This window comes from Phalangium opilio, unplaced genomic scaffold, assembly GCF_054372755.1.
Source record: "Phalangium opilio isolate 3A_F unplaced genomic scaffold, DU_Popi_V2 ptg000078l_1, whole genome shotgun sequence".
Lineage (NCBI taxonomy): Eukaryota > Metazoa > Arthropoda > Arachnida > Opiliones > Phalangiidae > Phalangium > Phalangium opilio.
Window position 1 is genome coordinate 3794718 of NW_028324186.1, and position 19221 is coordinate 3813938.

The 19221-nt window shown below is 36.5% G+C and overlaps 1 protein-coding gene across 1 annotated transcript; it reads right to left on the bottom strand.

The window, feature by feature from the left end:
- Positions 1-3013: 3013 nt before the first annotated feature.
- On the bottom strand, positions 3014-7459 carry LOC149655837 (uncharacterized). The gene is made up of 2 exons (XM_089845049.1): positions 6871-7459; positions 3014-3903 (listed from the first exon to the last, which is right to left on the bottom strand). The coding sequence occupies exons 1-2, from the start codon at positions 7457-7459 to the stop codon at positions 3014-3016; spliced, it is 1479 nt and encodes a 492-aa protein (XP_089701175.1).
- Between the last annotated feature and the right edge of the window lie 11762 nt (positions 7460-19221).

A 19221-nucleotide genomic window follows, 5' to 3' on the forward strand; every position in this document is an offset into this window, starting at 1 on the left:
GTAAAACCGGAAATCCCTCTAACTGATTTTCATCCATTGGAATCCAACGACCGTTCCCCTGTCGCAAGTGGAGTCTTTCGTTTATCACCCGTTCTTGTAACGTATTTGGTCGCTGTGCTAGTTCAAGCATTCCACGCGCTAGGTCATCATCGGCACCTTGCATGAGTATTGGTGAATGAAATCTGTTAATTATAGCGCAAGCAATCCTTAAGAAATCACCAAGACGCTCGCAGTGCTGCATTGGAATCATGTCCCGAAACATTTTGAAAATGCTCTTTAGGTGTCCGTTCCGACTCTCCACAATCCAACGGGTTTTGGTGATTTTTCTCGATTGATTTGTTTCTAATGTCGTGAACTGCCGTTGACCCCTTAGCAACAAAGCTGGCATATCATGGTTTAATCCCAACCCATCCAGGAAATGGAGAGCATCTCTATACCCTCTGTCAACAACAAAAATGTCGTTTTCACGGCGCCATTCACGAATAGCACCCCTATACCTTTCTATATCAGGGTTCATGTCGTGCATTAGGATCGCTGCATCGTTGTGCCTGGCGTCTGAAAAATATGGACCATGTACATCCAAGATGTAGCCATCGGGGGCTACAACGCGTCCGGCCTTGTTCAACGTGTATTTTTTATGCATAGAGTATGATTGCCTTGCTACTCGGAAATGGGAACTCTTCGGAGCTTTAAGGTAGGTACAATCAGGGTACAGAATTGCCACCCGTTCTTCGGGGTTTGGATTGTACAAGCGGTTAGCAAAATCGGTGACATGTGCTTGAATAAATGAGTCATGGTTTCTAGCTTCCATGGAATCGACACCAAGGTTCTGCGGCACAAATGTTTCCATCAAGCTCGTCCGAATAATTGACACAGCTAAACTTACTGCCTGACGAGACGAATAAGTCATTTCGGCTTTTAGAAAATCATCAGAAAGCCCTTGCCGAAGTTTCATGAAAAACATCATCATGTCTTTTTTGGTTGGCAAACGTCTGTTACCGTACATTTCAACCGGTCCACAAGATCTGAATACTACCCCGAACTGATCTTTGGTTAATGATGTTAGAGAGTATAGACGACCGTATACGCCAGTTTCACTGGCGTATAAAATCGTCTGGTGGGGAGGGGGGGGGGGTCATTTCTCCCCCAAGGGGGAATTGATGACTTCACGTGATGTTGTTGGCGGGAAATTTGAATTTATAGGGGTTTTTTATCGTGTATTGGTATGACGTCACGTAATTTATTGGTGTTGAAGGCATTCAGTGTCCATAGTGTTATTAATTTGGTGTATCTTTAGGATATTGTGTACATTTAGGGGATGATTTATTGGTAATTCTATAGGTTCTGTAGACCCTTTCTATACCAACCCTGCCGGTAATGTTATTCTTTGTTTGTATGTATGCTTATGTTATTCTTATATTAAAGAACTAGTTTTAATTGAGATATGGTTTACATTGCAAAAGGTACAAACTAAACTATGGTGATGTTCTAGGTGTACTCATGTTTTGTATTGTTATTATCTGGGTGTATCTTTAGGATATTGTGTACATTTAGGGTATGATTTATTGGTAATTCTATAGGTTCAGTAGACCCTTTCTAAACGCACCCCTCCCGTAATGTTATTATTATTAAGGTATCTCCATGTATGATTATGCTATATTAAAGAACTAGATTTAAGTGATATAGGGTTTGCATTGCAAAAGATACCAATTAAGCTACGACGAAGGTCTAGGTGTACTCATGTTTTGTATTGTTATTATTAGGTGTATCTTTAGGATATTACGTTCATTTAGGGCATGATTTATATATGTTCAGAAGGCCCTTTCTACACCCGCCCTTCTAGTAGTGTTGTTCTTTGTACGATTTTGAGATCTCTCCATGTAGGCTTATGTTATACTAAAGAACCGGTTTTAAATGAGATATGGTTTACATTGAAAAAGGGTACAAATTACGCGCGGATCTAAGTGTTCTCCTGTTTTGTGTATTGGTTATCAAGTTACTATGTTAAAACAATAGTACACTTTAGTATCATAAAGGGAAATTACGGCAGTTTTTGCACAGTTGGATAGTTGATTAGAAGTTAAAATGAAGCAGTACTGCTAAAAAACTCAGAACATAAGGATTACATTAGTTTTAATACGAATTTGGAGAATAAGTACAATTACTTGAGTTAAAATGCGAAATATTACTGAAAAAACATACTGAAAATACGAACTACATAGAATACATGGTAAGTAAGCACAATACTAGTTATTAAATTAAAAATCCTCATAGGACTGACTGAAAAATATATATTTTCCTACGCGCTAAAATATTGATATACAGTTAAAATGCGCAATCATAACTAAAGAACATCATTAGACAATACGAATTACAATGGTTTTGATAACAAACAAATTCAATAAAATGCAAAATTAATACTACTTCAAAAAAAAATCGTAGTACAAGATGATTAAGCACATAGACATTTACCATTATAGAAAATAGAACAATATTACTGCATGCGAGATTATTAAATACATATATACCCATGTACCTTCATGGAGAATATAACAATACTACGTTTTAATATGATTTAAAAGCTACAATGGTTATTATACGATTTTAGTACAAATATTAGGCTAGTTATTAAACTAAAATGTTCATAGGATTGACGAAAAAATATATTTTTTCTGACGCGCTATACACGCTAAAATACTGATATACGATTACGGATAAAAATATGGAAATATTACTTAAAAAATTACTACAATTATCATCAAAAAATAAAAATTACAATTATACAAAACAATATAAATTCAATACTTATTGACTAAAGTGCTAATATATATTAATTAAAAACAGCTTATTAAATGCAAAAATATTACCAAAAACGCTGCGTATTCGTTAAAATATTGTTACATGTTGAAATACGTTAATATTACTATAAATAATACTTGAAATACTAATTAAAATACTGATACTGGGTATCTAGAATATATACGAGTAACTTATGTCGAAAATGTCAAAGATTCTAATTAATATAACCGTATGGGGCTGTTTTATAATCAGGAAGTATTCTAACTTTATCCACTACGACCTGATATGTTTTGGTCTGGTTGATCGTGATCAGTGTGTGATCGGGAAGACGTCTGATTTGTCGGCCTATAGGGACTTGAACCGAGTTCAGTAGAGGTTCACCTTCATTGTTTACGCCTAGTAGGTTCTTCATTGTTTCAAAATTTATATAATTTTCTGTAGAGGCGTTTAAATAAAATCCTTTAACTTTGATAATGTTAGTTTTAGTGCCGGTTTTAGGGTCGAGAATGTCCATGGAATAGTTCTTTGGTCCAGCACTCCCCCATTCACAAATATAAGCGTCTTGTCCATAGGATTCTAATTCATTTTTAAGTTGCCCCAAATAATCGCCTGTGGGTAGCAAATGAGCGCCGTCTGGCGAGAGGTACACTAAACTATCCGTGTCATAATAAAAACAAAGGTCACCGACCTTTTCAAGATGTTTTAGTAAATGTAATCGCGCCATAGATGTTGTATAACAAGCGATAACTACGTTTGTGTGTTTGTGCACAATCTCGTTTTCTAGAATGTGTTCGTACTTTACTAATACGGTGTTTTCGTTGATTGTTAGTAAACTTTTAACCTCCAAGTCTGGATTTAATATTAATCCGTACAATTTGTTGGCATCTTTGATTAGTTCTGTAGAGGTGTGCCTTGTTTTTTGGCCAAATTTACCCCAAAAAGAGTTGAGCATAAGTTTGCTAAGGCATCTGAGACCTTCATTTTTCTCTACTTTAGTGATATCCAGTTCTACACCCTCTTCGGCTTTGAAGTTTTTGACATAGTTCTCCTTATCTTCTTGAGTCTGGCAATCTGCTGGAAAGCCGCTAGCTAGGGTTTTGTATTCTAAAAAGGTATTAACATAATCTTTAAACAGTCCTCCCTGTTCTGTTTTGGGGTCGTACTGTGTCACTTTGTATGACCAAGCCTCGTACATTCGTGTGATTGTGTAACCATTCTCTACTGCATGACGTAACTCGTCGACTACCCATGTGCCTCTCAATTCTCTTTGTTCTGTAGTATGTTCGCAATCACCCTGAAATTGGGTTTTACAACATGTGTAACATAGTGGAAATGTTAATTTTCCGTTAATACGAGCAGGCAGAACGGGATGAATTAGGTTTTGGGCCGGTAATATGTCACACTTAAGAAGACCATCAAACGAAAATATGTCAGGAAAGTTATCTAATATGATTTCAGGATGTCCTATAGGTATCTTGGTGGTTTTATTAATGAATGGGTATAGACTTGTGAAATCCACGTAGTGAATACGCTCCGATCCTGTTGTTTTATGGTATAGTTTTGTTGCACAACATCTCCCCCCGAAGAATGCATCACGGGGGTCTAATCTTTTCACTATTTTAGGCATAATATCATTATGGTTTAAAAACTCTATTATTTCGGGCTTATTTAATTTTTCCTTCTGCCAGTCACATTCCCACTTGACATTCACTTTATAATTGAGGGATTCTAATTTGGCTAACATGAGCATGCTTCTAAAATATCTGGAATTCAAAGTCTGTGCAGGGTCTCCGTGCAAAGCCTTGTTTCTGTTTAAGGGAAAGTGTATTTTACACCCATGATAAAAACACCCCCAGTACTCGAATATTTCCTTGTTGATTTCACAAAATCCGTCTACTTTGAGTTTTTGTATTCTGGTTTCTTTACCTCTAAAGGATGATTGGATAGATATATTTCTTTTGTTGGCGGTCCACTCTAACCATTCTATAGCCCCTATCGACTGATTTTCGCTAAGTCTATAACAATTAGCGGGTATGATGCCTATAGTATCGGGTTTAAGATAATTCCTGCGAAATACGTAAGAGCAAACGCCAGGAAGAGTAATTGCGCCGCAATTAAATGGATCTACACCCGTTACTTTAAAGAGTAATGTACGAAACGTTATACATCCAAGGAATAGTAAAACCGTGTCGTTCTCACAATAATAATTGAGTTCCTTCACGAAGTCGAAACCTTTACCTTTACTATCTTCGGAGCTATGCCATTTTAAGAAGACATCTAAATTTTTCCTTGTAAAATATTGACAGCCATAAGCTTCGATAGGGGGTAGACTACTTTCTATAACATAATTGGTTTCATCCTGTCTATCTACATCAAATTTATGTTCTATTACATTGAATAAAAAATGTGGAAAATACCCTTTAGCGGCGTCTGATATGCCAAAAGTAGCGGGAAACTTTGTCAAGGCTACAGGAATGAAATTATAAGAATCCAGAAATAACAAGTTAAACAATTTCATTTCTAAAATTCGAGTTCCGTTAATTTTCAAAGACGGAACGAATTTTTCATCCCTATTAATGATTTCTCGAATTAGTAGTTGATTATCATAATTACTGCCATAGTGAGACAGTATAATGACGTTCTTAACGGCATGCAATTGCATTAAATAATCTAGAAATAGAGATATAGGATTCCCACCCGAGAAATGTTGTTTACGAGGTCCGAATTGCCCGCACATGGTGCAACTAAAGTCTAGGGATGTCTTGTCTATACAATTTTCGCAAACGGTTATACTGACTAACAGGATAGCCTGGTGTTCATAGGCTCCTAACTCTTCCTGACATACCTTCGTTTGTATACATTCTACGTCAAAGAAAATATACATAAGGTTAGGCTGATTAGGTCTAGGCTTTTTAACGGATGGCACTTTCAGAGGTTTGTCTGTGATAATTTGAATAAAACATAAGTGGTTGCTGGGCAAATATTTCTTGCAGACCTGGCAATATATCTCATCACACGTATGCATCTCAGTTCTTCGGGAAAAATCAATAATTTTTAAACAGTCTCTACAGTGAAAAAGGCGCTCACATAGCGGCTTTTTACTGCTGGAAGATGCTAAGTGGCTTTGATAGCATTCATCGCCTAAGAATTTTCGTAAACAAAATCTACAAGCTTTCTGGGGGCCTTGGCAGATAGTGGGTCTCATGCAACTAAAACAAAAGTCATTACATTTATGGGACTGTATTCGCCAATAAGGGATAAGGCACTTTTCGCAGAATCGGTCGTGGTTAAAAAGTGGCCTTAATTTTGTAATAACGTTATAATGGTTATTTTCATTCAATAAAAAGAGGCGGGGCCTAGTATCATATGGATCGTTTTCACCTAAAATCAAAACAGGGACGCTATTTTCGAATTTGTAGACGAAAATCGAATACTGACTTAAATGAGTTTTGAACTTATCAAAAGATTCGGCAGTTCCACACTCACTAGCCCTTACTCCTGCCTTATAACATAGTTCTAAAGCAGCTTCTTTTTGCGCTTTATTTCCTGGTCTTGCCCTAGATATAGCTTCGTATTGAGTTTTTAGAGTCTTGTCTTCGGTTGTATCATTAGCATAATTTCTATGATTTATAGCCACACAAAGCGATCGGGCTAAACACAGGTTGTCAGAATTAACTATGCGTACAATACCACGTCTATCTTGACAGAATAGATTAAAAGGTTTAATACCTCGGGCCGTAGAGAGGGTCTTGCCCTCAGGCAATCGTACAATGCTAAAAATAATTTTAACAGGACCCAGGAAAAATGCTTCCATTTCGTCATCATAAAGCATAACACTAAGCTGGTCAAAAAGAATATTAGGGTCGACTTGATCTAATCGTCTAAAAGATAATTCTAGTTCGGACCTACAAATATTTGCCGCACTCTTTAAAGTAATTTGGACGTAATCTGTAGGCCTATACTTGCTAAGAACGCTTTTGGTTACGGTACATACACGGACTACGGGATCTTCAGTAATTCTAAGAACTACCTCTCTACCATACATGTTAAAATGTTCGTAAAATCTCTCACTTTGACCTAGTATCTCGCAAGAAGGTACGCTGTCAATAGGTATGGGCTGGTCCGTTTCTCCTCCTCCCCATTGTACATCGATATCATCGTCAGAAAGCGCCTCTTCAGATCCGCTCTCCCTCTCTAAGGTATCGTTCAAAAGTATCTCCTTTATGGGGGGTCCTTGGTCCGTTCGGGCTAAAAACGTGGCTATCTCTTTGTCATATTGCGAGTTGTTGAAGTCGGCGATCTGGGCTTCCTCTTCCCGTATACCACGCTCAATTTCTTCTTGTCGTTTCGCTAGGCGATCTGAGTATTCATTTCTTAAGGGACTAGGAATTAGATTTCTTAGGTTTTCCAATTCTTCTATGGTGGTACAGGCCTCTGGCGTTCGAACAACTGTTTTCATATATTCGAGTAAGTCGAGGCAGGCTTGAATGACATTTAAGTCAGCCTGTACTACGAGTTGTGGTAGAGTCTGAGGTCCGTACATCGGATCTATTCGCAGATAGGCGCATAGGTAGAAATAAAACTCGTATATTAAACGTAACGGCCAAGGTCTATTTATAGCCAGTTCGTTCAAAGTTGTACTAAGAGTTTCAGGGTCCATGTTTAACTTTCGGTGTTTGAAGATCGACTGTGTATTTTGATCATTTCCTCAGCCGCTTTTATACTAAATTTCTTAATAGACACGCCCACATTCCTCAATAATTTAACAATAGCCTGATTTATTGCTTATCAGTCACCAGATGTTTTCTCACAATGCATTTCGGACCCATGCCTGTTAATAGTTTACCGATTTTATAACTAAAGAACGTTGGATTTGCTTTATGTCAAATAAATTGTCAACAAAAGAGCGGCCTATAAATAGAATTTTGTTATAAACACTGCAAATAAGGGACAATTTTATTGGGGTAATAAATAAAAAACAGGGTGTGTAAAGCGTTTATAGAGATTCTCAAATGAGAAAATATCCTTTGTTATCTTCAAGTCTGTTAAATAATAACGTTCCGAATTTCTCTGATAGGTTATAAAAACCATTGTACATTTTTCAAAAAAAATGCCACCTTAAGCAAACTAAATTTCTTAATAGACACGCCCATATTCCTCAATCATTTAACAATAGCCTGATTTATTGCTAATCAGTCACCAGATGTTTTTCTCACTATGCATTTTCGGACCCATGCCTGTTAATAGTTTACCCATTTTATAACAAAATAACGATGGATTTGCTTTATGTAAAATAAATTGTCAAGAAAAGAGTGGCTTATAAATAGAATTTTGGTATAAACACCGCAAATAAGGGACAATACTTTATGGGGGTAATAAATAAAAAACATGGTGCGTAAAGCGTTTCTAGAGATTCTCAATTGTGAAAATATCCTTTGATATCTTCATGTCTGTTAAATAATAACGTTCCGAATTTCTCTAACAGGTCGTAAAAACCATAGTAGATTTAAAAAAATTCTACCCTAAGCTAACCTATTACCAAATAGTTTCTCACGGTCTTGAATAACACTATGATTATGTAGGCGAGAAGTAGGCCTACGTAAAGCAATGAATCACAAAATAAATTCCATTGGTAACAATACAAATGGTTCGACCCCCCCCCCACAAAGTCATTAAGACACGTCCCGACGTGTTTACGGAATAGGCTATAAAATATTTTTAATCAACCAGGTAGCAACTCGGCATTTAAATATATCATATTTAATTCCTTAAGAGGCTAAATTTCGAAAGTTTTATAGTAGAGACAGCGCCAATTGAGCTAGTATTCGTTATGAAAAGGTTTATCTGCGGATCAAAATTCTCAAAACAAGTCCAAACATTAGACGTCTTTCGCAAGAATAGAACAAAAGACCTTTCTCCACCGATGTGTATACAAAACTGGCATAACAAAAGGCGTATAACTCCGAAATGCTATTGATTGGGTTAATTTCATAGTACAATGATAATTTTCGCTACGGGCTAGTATAGTGATGGAACTGTAATACCTTTAAAAAGGACACAGTTGATTGTGAAAGGTTTGTAAATAAAGAAAGCTAAACCTAGAGCAATTTGGTCCTAAATGGACAAATAATTCCAGTATTCCAAAATAAAATTATGGTTTTGTCTGAAAAACGTCACTGTCCGTCTAACGAGGGATTAAGACTTTGAAGCACTTAATTTTAAAAATGTTAACGCATTCGTATCATGGGGACGATAGAGTCACAAAGGATTTCTCTTATCATTCATTAATACAAACGGCACACAACAACGTTTCGTCTTCTAACGTTTATTTGTAAACCCTAATTAAATAAACCTGTTAACCTCACTAAAAAATCAGAGACTTTGTGAGAATGACTGACAAAAACAAGGATTTGAGCGTGATTTTTCTACCAAAGTATTCTTAATCTCGTCAAAGTTCTGTATAGGCGTAAATATCTGGCAAGGACTGTTTTACTCTACCCAACTTGTTAACAATGTTGAACCCCCAACCAGTATTTAAGATAGGCGGGAAAATCACAATATATTGTATGGTTTGCGATAAAAAAGGTTAAAAATGTACTGTTTTTTAACAAATGTTTTGATTAATCCTAGATTGATACAGCGTTTACTTGTAAGCACTGAAAGTTTTTGATGTAGCTGTCAGATTGAAATTAAAATGGGGTATTTAGGATAGCTTTGTTACATTATTTGCTACGTTAAAGATGATAAAAGAGCGTTATTTCCTTTAAAAAAAGAACGAAATTAGTCTCCTATAGTTCTGGAAAAATACTCATATATTTTCATGGTTTCGGTTAGCGCAACAAAGACATAACGTGTAGAGACTTGTCAGGATAATGGCTTCGGGGCAAACTCCTCGAATCAAATGTTTCGTGGTAGGAAGAGTCACCAACTAACAAAGCAATAAATCCGAAAATAAATTCCATTCATAGCAATACAAATGGTTCGACCAGGCCCCTAAAAGCCATCACGTCTAAACGAGGTTACGTATAAATAAAAACGGATGGGGATAAATCCTTTTGTTATGGATCAAGTTCGACCTCTTCCCCCTCCCCCCTTTAATGTCATAAAACCAGGTGGGTGGTCCAATTAAAGAAAGGACAATAAATTCCAATGTATCTAAAAAACGCTATGAGCATCAGACAACAATCGAGGGAAGCACCACCCTAAAGTCTGAACATCTCAAGAATGAGCGACCCTAACCACTAATACTAGTGTTATCACATTAAATTTAATCAAAGCATTCGTCAAATTTTGTAACTATTGGTGTAAAAACCCGTATTTTTCATGATATTCAAATTTACTAGTAAGGAATAATTTTAATGACGTAACTGAATGTTTAAACTTAACCATTTCGTAAGATTTCTCTCTTTTGTTAGTCCGTTTGTACGTTTCTGTTTGTAATATTCCCCCGTTTGTATATACTCTCGTATTGTATCTAGACTCTTTTGCCATGGCGGGGGGTCGTACCCAAGCCCTGCAGGCTTCACGACCCTATCCCTCGAGCCTTATTTAATAAATAAATAAATAAATTGCAACGATAAGAGTAAAGTTAGTTTTGAGGTATAGAAAATTAAATTCCTTAAGTCTGCAACACCATCGCGTTATGTATTGAAATTAATGATTCTGAAATTAATGAAAATATGCTTTTCATCGAATCATTTTGATAAATATATTGCGAAAATCATCGCAACGTTTTTAGTCATGTGAACTCTTTTTCAAATGACTCGTTTCGTCATTTTAAGGCAACTAAAGAAACAAAGTGAGTTGGATTAACTGAAGTCAGTACTTTTTCAAACTTTGTATGCAATTCTTTGGGGAATTTAGGAAACCCAAATAAGCATTTTTATAGAAAAATGTTGCGTACAATTTTTCCTTCTATTGCTAGAGATCCACGATTCATGCACTGACATTAGCTAAATGACCCTCTGTGTTGTACTTTGAACTTTTCGCTGGTGTTATATTCTGTTTTAGTAAATAGGGATTTATGTTTTTTCTAAAGGTGTTAGTTAAAATCTGTGTTTTTCCCTAGAACAGTGTAAATAGCAGTGATATTCTAGTGTGAAACTATGTAGATGATTCGACATTGTAAACATATATTTTGGGTATTTTAATACTCGTGCTCGAATGGATGGACGTTTCCTAAGAAATACTTAATTAGCTTAGTCTTTGTTATAGTAAAACATTGCTATACTATTTACTGCGAAGAGGGGGGGGGTTAAGAGGTATTAAATTTTTATTTAAATAGAAAAAAATTGGTGAAATTTTGCTAAATCAAAAGTGTTTTTGGTGAAACATAGAGTAATTTTGATAAATTTAGCTAAAATTTATCGAAACGTTTTAATTAATTTGAAATGTTTTTCAAATGACTCGTTCCGTGTCAGTCAATTGTCACGTGCATGACTGATTTCGTGTCGGTGGTCTATTCAATTTACCATGTATTCCTATGGGTTTTTAAGAATTTTAAATGCTCAATTTCGTTGCGAAAAAATGTAACGTGGTTGATCAAAAACGTTTCGATTGTTTTTTACTTTTAACACGAAATGCGTTGTGAATGATGCTTCTTTCAATACCGTTTTTACGTTTTCCACAAATTTTTGTTTTACGCTGCCGATAATTTTGATAAATATAGTATAGTCAATGCTTCGGTCTAATGATATATTGCCTTTCTGTTGACGCAACGGAAACATCTTAAACTTGTCCTAATAATGCCTTCGGGGCAAACACCTAGAATCAAATGTTTGGTGGTAGAGTGAGTCACCAATTAAAGCAATAAATCCGAAAATAAATTCCATTGTTAACAATACAACTGGTTCAACCACGCCCGTTTTAAGGTAATAAACCACCTGATGGGTGGTCCAATTAAAGAATTGACCAAATAAATTCCTTTGTTCAATTTACGCCCCTTTTTATGGCCATAGACCCGTCTGAACGATGTTACGTATAAATAAAATGCCGATGGATTCATGGAATGTCTTAACACGTTTGTGTGAGTCATAAATCACTGTAAATACAGATCCATTGTTAACAATACAACTGGCTCGACCAAGCCCCCTTTTAAGGTCCTAAACTACCTGGTTGGAGGTCCACTTAAAGAAAAATAAATTCCATTGATAAGAATACAAGGAATCAAATGGCCCTGCCCCCCCCCTATCTCAAAAAATCTAGACACGTCTGAAAGTGTTTACGTATAAATAAAAACAGATGGGGATAAATTCTTTTGTTATGTACCAAATTCGACCTCCTCCTCCCCCTTAATGTCATGTAACCTATATTTGGAGGTCGGCCCTGAAAGGGGATTTTGTAAACTATAGAGAGTCATTTCAATTCCGAAATCTGGAGAGAAAGGTCATTGACAAGGCTAGTAAGAAATCACGTGTTTCCTCCGATGAACCTTACGTAATAATATTTACCTTCGTAAAAATATCACTTAAAATGTGTGCTAAATAGAAAATATATGAAACAGTCAAGCTATATTCGTGTATACTTTTGTTAGGATCACCATTTTATGATGTTTTATAGTAATATTTGTTCATTTTATCTAATTACCAGCTACCAAGTTGTGTAAAAACTGCCTTAATTCCCCTTTTATGATATTACAATGTACTATTTTTTAACATAGTAACTTAATAACCATTACACAAAAAACGAGAACACCTAGTACCGCGTCGTAACTTAATTGGTACCTTTTGCAATGTAAACCGTACCTCAATTAAAACTAGTTCTTTAGTATGACATAAGCATACATGGAGAGACCTCAAAATCATACAGAGAATAGCATTACAGGATGGTGTAGAAAGGGCCTACTGAACCTATAAAAATCATATCCTAAATGTACACAATATCCTAAAGATACACCTAAAAATAACAATACAAAACATGAGTACACCTAGAACCGCATCGTAGCTTAATTGGTACCTTTTGTAATGTAAACCTTATCTCACTTAAATCTAGTTCTTTAGTATAACATAAGCCTACACGGAGAGACCTCAAAATCATACAGAGAATAGCATTACAGGATGGTGCAGAAAGGGTTTACTTGAACTTATATAAATCATACCCTAAATGAACGTAATATCCTAAAGATACACCTAATAATAACAATACAAAACATGAGTACACCTAGAACCGCGTGTAATTTGTACCCTTTTTCAATGTAAACCATATCTCAATTAAAACTAGTTCATGTAATATAACATAATCATACATGGAGAGACCTCAAAATCATACAGAGAATAGCATTACAGGATGGTGTAGAAAGGGCCTACTGAACCTATAAAAATCATATCCTAAATGTACACAATATCCTAAAGATACACCTAAAAATAACAATACAAAACATGAGTACACCTAGAACCGCATCGTAGCTTAATTGGTACCTTTTGCAATGTAAACCTAATCTAGTTCTTTAGTATAACATAAGCCTACACGGAGAGACCTCAAAATCATACAGAGAATAGCATTACAGGCAGAAAGGGCCTAATGAACCTATAGAATTACCCGTAAATTATACCTTAAATAGACACAATAACCTAAAAATACACCGAAATAATACCCCTATAAATTCAAATTTCCCGCCAACAACATCACGTGATACGTGACGGCATCAAACCCCCCCCCCCCAACCATACTTTCGCCCTTCAGGCACGGTACCGCCTAGAGAGTAGAACGAAAAGTGGGAAGTAATGAACCCCCCCCCTCCCCACCAGACGATTTTATACGCCAGTGAAACTGGCGTATACGGTCGTCTATACTCTCTGATGTTAATGCCTTAAAATCATTTTCTGAGAAGTTATCTTCGTCGTTGTATTTGTCCCTCTGAGAACGCATTGTCGCTTCTCTGAGAGCTTCAAACCAATCAGAAACCTCCCTGCCCAACAGTTTAACGCCACGTTTCACATAATTATGATTTTCCACAAACTGTAGCTGCAGGCAACCTAGATTCGTTAAATGCTGAGCACAGCATCTAGAACCAGTAGGAATATATATGTCGGTCTTTACGTAAAAATCGCACTCATCATCAGAGAGGATCTGGTGCCACAGATTTCATGGCATACAAAACATAGGCGTGTGGACCTTTGAACTAACACTTTAAGTATTATTGCCGAAGGGTCATTTTCATCAGCCATAATTGTGACAATTCTCCTATCACAGTTAATACAAAGGCGGTCATCGTCATTGGGATCTCGCACGTTGTGCAAACGTGCATCACGATGATCTCTGGCCAGCTCGAATCGACGCTGAACAGTATTTTCGTCGGCGTTTATACCATTAACTCGGCGGTTAGCGTTTCTGAGATTGCATACAAAGCAATTAGCCATTTTGTCTGTTGCCAAGTAGAAACTTAAACAAAAGTTATGAATAAAGGTACATCGTTACTGCAATATAAGATTTTGAAAGGGCCTAAAAATCTAGATTAACAAGTCTTGGATCTCAAAATAAGGTATTCAAGGCTTGAATCGGAATTCTTTATATTCTAAAATGAGAGAGCAAACAATTCATGTGTATATAATTATGAAATCTAAATCTAAGCTATGACCTCTTCTTGCTCGTGTTAATGAAGATGACATCTTCATTATCCGAATAGTTAAATAAATGTGTATATAATAATGAAATCTAAATCTAAGCTCTGACCTCTTCTTCCTCGTGTTAATGAAGATGACATCATCATTATCCGAACAGTTAAATAAATGTGTATATAATTATGAAATCTAAATCTAAGCTCTGACCTCTTCTTGCTCGTGTTAATGAAGATGTTAAAGTTAACTATTCGGATAATGATGATGTCATCTTCATTAATCTAGGTTGCCTGCAGCTACATTTGTGGAAAATCATAATTATGTGAAACGTGGCGTTAAACGGTTGGGCAGGGAGTTTTCTGATTGGTTAATCCTTCTACAAGGTGGTCCTTTGGGTACTTTCCTCTCTTTTGGGTTTTTCTATCAACTAGGTAGAGGTGAGCTGGCCAGAGAGACCATTTTTCTGGAACATCCAAGTTGAAAACACTTTTACTTTTACAAAAAAATATTGTTTACATTGATAAAGCATGGATACAGGTTTTGAAGAAAACATGGACAATTTTCAGCTTATATACAATGGAATAGAAAAGATTATACAGGATTTTTAAAAGTTTACAAGATTACTTTAAATTTTATAGAAGAAAAATTATTTTAGTTGAATTTAATTTTATAAAACAAGCTTAATTGGTTAATGACGCTTAGTTATTTTAAATTGACTGACAACGTGAATGAAAACGTAACTTAAGGTCTTTCAAGTTTGGTGCTTTTCCATTTTCATTTCAAAATAGTCACATTAGGCGTAACTACTTCAAGTTCTTGGGAACTGTAAACTTAACGAATTTAAAGTGCGAAAAGGCTCCGAGCGCTACACCAAAGGGATTACATTTGTATCTGACTGTATCCTGATAAACATGAAACACTTCTCATCCAAAGCCACTAAACCAAGTACGGTTTGACAAAGAATCCTACTCACGCTTATATTTGGCTGTATTTTTAAACCTGGAAAACATTTCAACCGAAGAAAATAGAGAGCTGCATGGAAATGGTAAATTTCAATTTACCGCGGTAACCATTGAAAACCGTGGGAATGGATGGCTTTTCTAGTAAAATCACATATTCGGATCGGGAATGGACGGAAAAAACCAATATGGAATGGAGTGGTTAAATTGATACACATTTTAGTTGAAAATGGTTAATAAATGGATAGAATCTATTTTCTATGGAAGATCCTAAAATTCTAAAATAAATAAAAACGGTTTTGCCACTGAGTAATGGCAGATATCGGCCTTTGACAGTATTAGACGATATAAGGCAATATAACATAGATGCCATTACTACTCATCTCACTTAGTTTGTTGTAGGCTAATTACTACTAGGCCACCAGTCTTTTGCTACGCGTGATGAGCACCTCCGCCTACCCCAGTAGCACTGCCGACGTAGGGCCTACATGGTCGGCTTTGTGTGTTACCGACGAGTTGGTAAAAAGTCACTAATAAGTCGGGAGAGTAATGGTTTGAAAGTCGAAATGTCCGCCTGGAGGGACGATGGCCCGCCGGTTTTCCTACTGTTTTGAGGCTACTATAAAACAACTGTTGGCTGACTATAGGTCGGCGTCATTATGCCTACCTAAAGCCGCGCTCAATCCGACGATTTCGCGGCTTTTTTGTATAGGAACGGTAAATCGTCGGTAAAGGGCTGGTAGAGTAAGGGTTTGAGAATCGAAATGTCCGCCCGGTGGGACTACGGCCCACTGGTTTACCGACTGGTACGACACGAATGAAATACGACCCTCATCCAACACGTTAGAGAGTCGACTTAACCGCCTGTCAGCAAGAGGTCCGACGCTTTTGCGACGATCAAACCTTAACTCGAGGCTTCATTCGCTCATAGTAAAGGATACTGATACCTAGTATTGAAATTTCTTTAATACATTTTCAATGAACAACACTTAAGAATTTGTACTTTTTATATTTCAAGTAACATGCAGGTCAATTATAACAATTTCAAATATTAAACAATGTATTCTATATGACACGACTAGTCGAATGAAAATATTAGCTGCCTAGCTAATTGGATTTACCAAAAAGTAAAATTTTTCAGGGCGAGTATAATATTTACATCAATTAAAGCATTAATTAATATTCATTGTTAATATCTTCGATTTGGCCAATTACTATCTCTTAAATTACAAAAATCTTAATGAAAAATATACACTTACAGATTTTTTAAGGAAAAAGAAAACCATGCAATTCTAAAGGGTATTACTTGACACATTTTTCTCTTAAAATGTTTGAAACCGCATTAAAATTCTCAAATTAAAACAAATTAAGATCTATTATGGAATTCAGTATTATTTTCACAACCAAAAATCTTTCAAATACTTAATATATAAGATTTTTGAACTCCAAGCGCCCCAAAACACTTGCTTCTTTTATAATCAAACAAAGAAACTGAAGGTATACATAAACGTTTAAGTTTTGGTTTCATTTTCTATGGGTGTGGTTCCCAGCAGATGAGAAGCTAGGTAAAAAAGCAAAGGCTTATGCATAAAACTGGCTCTAAGATAAATTGATAATTCAATAACAAAATTCAAACCTTACGTGACAAACGAAGACGTTTCTAGTTTATATAGTGTGACAAAGAACCTTAGCGATGAAATTAAAAGTTAGCAAGCCTAGAACTAAACTAATCATTTTCGACCACGAAAATCTCGTTTAAACCTTCTAACGACCCAGCCGCGTCAGAGATACTGGAAAGGCTGACTTGCTTTCGCACTAGCAGCGCCCTCTTCGATGATGACGTGCATGGCGTTACCTTAGTTACGCCAATAGAAGAGAGGCGTGTCACCTGACCCAAGAAATTACAGGTTGGAAAATTCAAACTAGAAAATCAGATGTGTTTTCTTGCTTTGCAGTTTTTTTGTAACGTTATGTTTCTAGTTTTGCTAAAAATATAGGATTATCAACTTCTGCTTGTGGGTCGAAATATAGTATAAGTTAAATATATAACAAAAAAAATTTGGTGGCATATGCGGAATAGTAAAAGTCAAAAAAACCGTCCCACGGAAAAAGGCCTATACAACAACTTCGTTTTTCATTTTACTCTTTTAAAACGTGACCATACCGACTAGCGGGAAGGAGTTGGTAATCAATTGGCTAAAATGGGTTACATGTTTAGGACCGTAGGCAAGCCTACTTCAAACCACCACAGTTCCAACTGTCGGATAAATGTCGGTTACTAAACGGCCTAAGAATAACTTTGCTTTTAATTTTACTCTTCTTAAACGTCACAATAACGACTAGCGCGAGGGAGTTGGTAATCAATTGGCAAAAAATGTGTTGCAATTTTCTAGACGGTAGGCAAGCCTACTTTAAACCATCACAGTTCCAACTGTCGGTTAAATGTCGGTTACTAAACGGCCTAAGCATAACTTTGCTTTTAATTTTACTCTTCTTAAACGTCACAATACCGACTAGCGCGAGAGAGTCGGTAATCAATTGGCAAAAAATAAGTTGGAATTTTCTAGACGGTAGGCAAGCCTACTTTAAACCATCTCTGTTCCAACTGTCAGATAGATGTCGGCTTTGCCAACTAAAAGAAGTAGTCGGCTTCATGAGTCGGAAAAGTATGGTGGAATAAGCATGGTACAGCTGACTGGACCGTAAACCGACTATCCGACCTTTAACCGACTGTTATGCGGAAGGCTTGTGCTACTGGGGTACTTTCCCCGTCTCTTCGACAACGTGTCAACGACTAGGTTTACGTTTTCGACATTTATAGAGGCAATGTTCACACCGACAAGTCTGACCTATTCGTCCCTTCAACGAACTTGCGCACTAGAGGCCATCATGATAAACTTGTTAAACCTGTGGCTAAGTCGTTTTCTAAGACTAGTCATTTTACCTCAAGGGTAATCAACGATTGGAACTCTCTGCCAGAAGACTTATTATCCTTAGAATGTTCCGTCCATTTCCGTCGAAGTATAACGGCTTGGATTCAAAAGAGTTCCTAAATACTTATTCTAATTGTTGGTTGTTTTATTTATTGTACCTTATGCTTTTGGGGGGTTGCACACAAGCCGACTTGGCTTAGCGACCCGATCCCTCAGTTCGAAATAAATAAATATCTAGCTAGCTAAGCTCACAGTACCGTCTTCTGGCTCATCCTATTACTTTAGCACACGAGATTCACTGCTATTATAGCTGCCAATCAATCCATTCACTGCTATTATAGCTGCCAATCAGTCCATTCACTGCTGTTATAGCTGCCAATCAGTCCATTCACTGCTGTTATAGCTGCCAATCAGTCCATTCACTGCTATTATAGCTGCCAATCAGTCCATTCACTGCTATTATAGCTGCCAATCAGTCCATTCACTGCTATTATAGCTGCCAATCAGTCCATTCACTGCTATTATAGCTGCCAATCAGTCCATTGTAAGTTTTCGTGCCAAATTCTCGGAATAGATATTTTGGGAAGTGTCTTTGGCTACGGGCGGGCAAGAGTCCCTCAGTCCAGTCAGATTTTTCTACAGTTTTGCCCCCTTATTTTTCCAAATAATTCCCGATGAAGAACCGATATTGCAAAGCTAATTTTGGGCCAAACCAAGACGCTCAAGGGTTATATTCATTCTAACACTATGGTAGGGAAATAGTTTTCTGCTATTGTTCATTTCGGTAATGGTTGGAACTGTAATAATGTTTCTTAATTGGGAATGGGAATGGTTGGTATTTGGAAACCACGGATGGGGAGGTGGATGAAAAATATGGGTGGAATTGGTAAACAAAAATATGAACAAAATAGGTATGGGAATGGTAACGTTTGATATTGAAATGCAGCTCTCTACAAAAAAAACTAAACAAGTACG

Excerpts from the sequence above, each read along its gene's own strand:
- LOC149655837 (XM_089845049.1), bottom strand. The coding sequence starts at position 7,459 with ATGGACCCTGAAACTCTTAGTACAACTTTGAACGAACTGGCTATAAAT. Across the intron at positions 3,904-6,870 it reads TTGCGAGATACTAGGTCAAA|AATACAAAACCCTAGCTAGC; the intron begins GTGAGAGATTTT and ends ATACCTTTTTAG.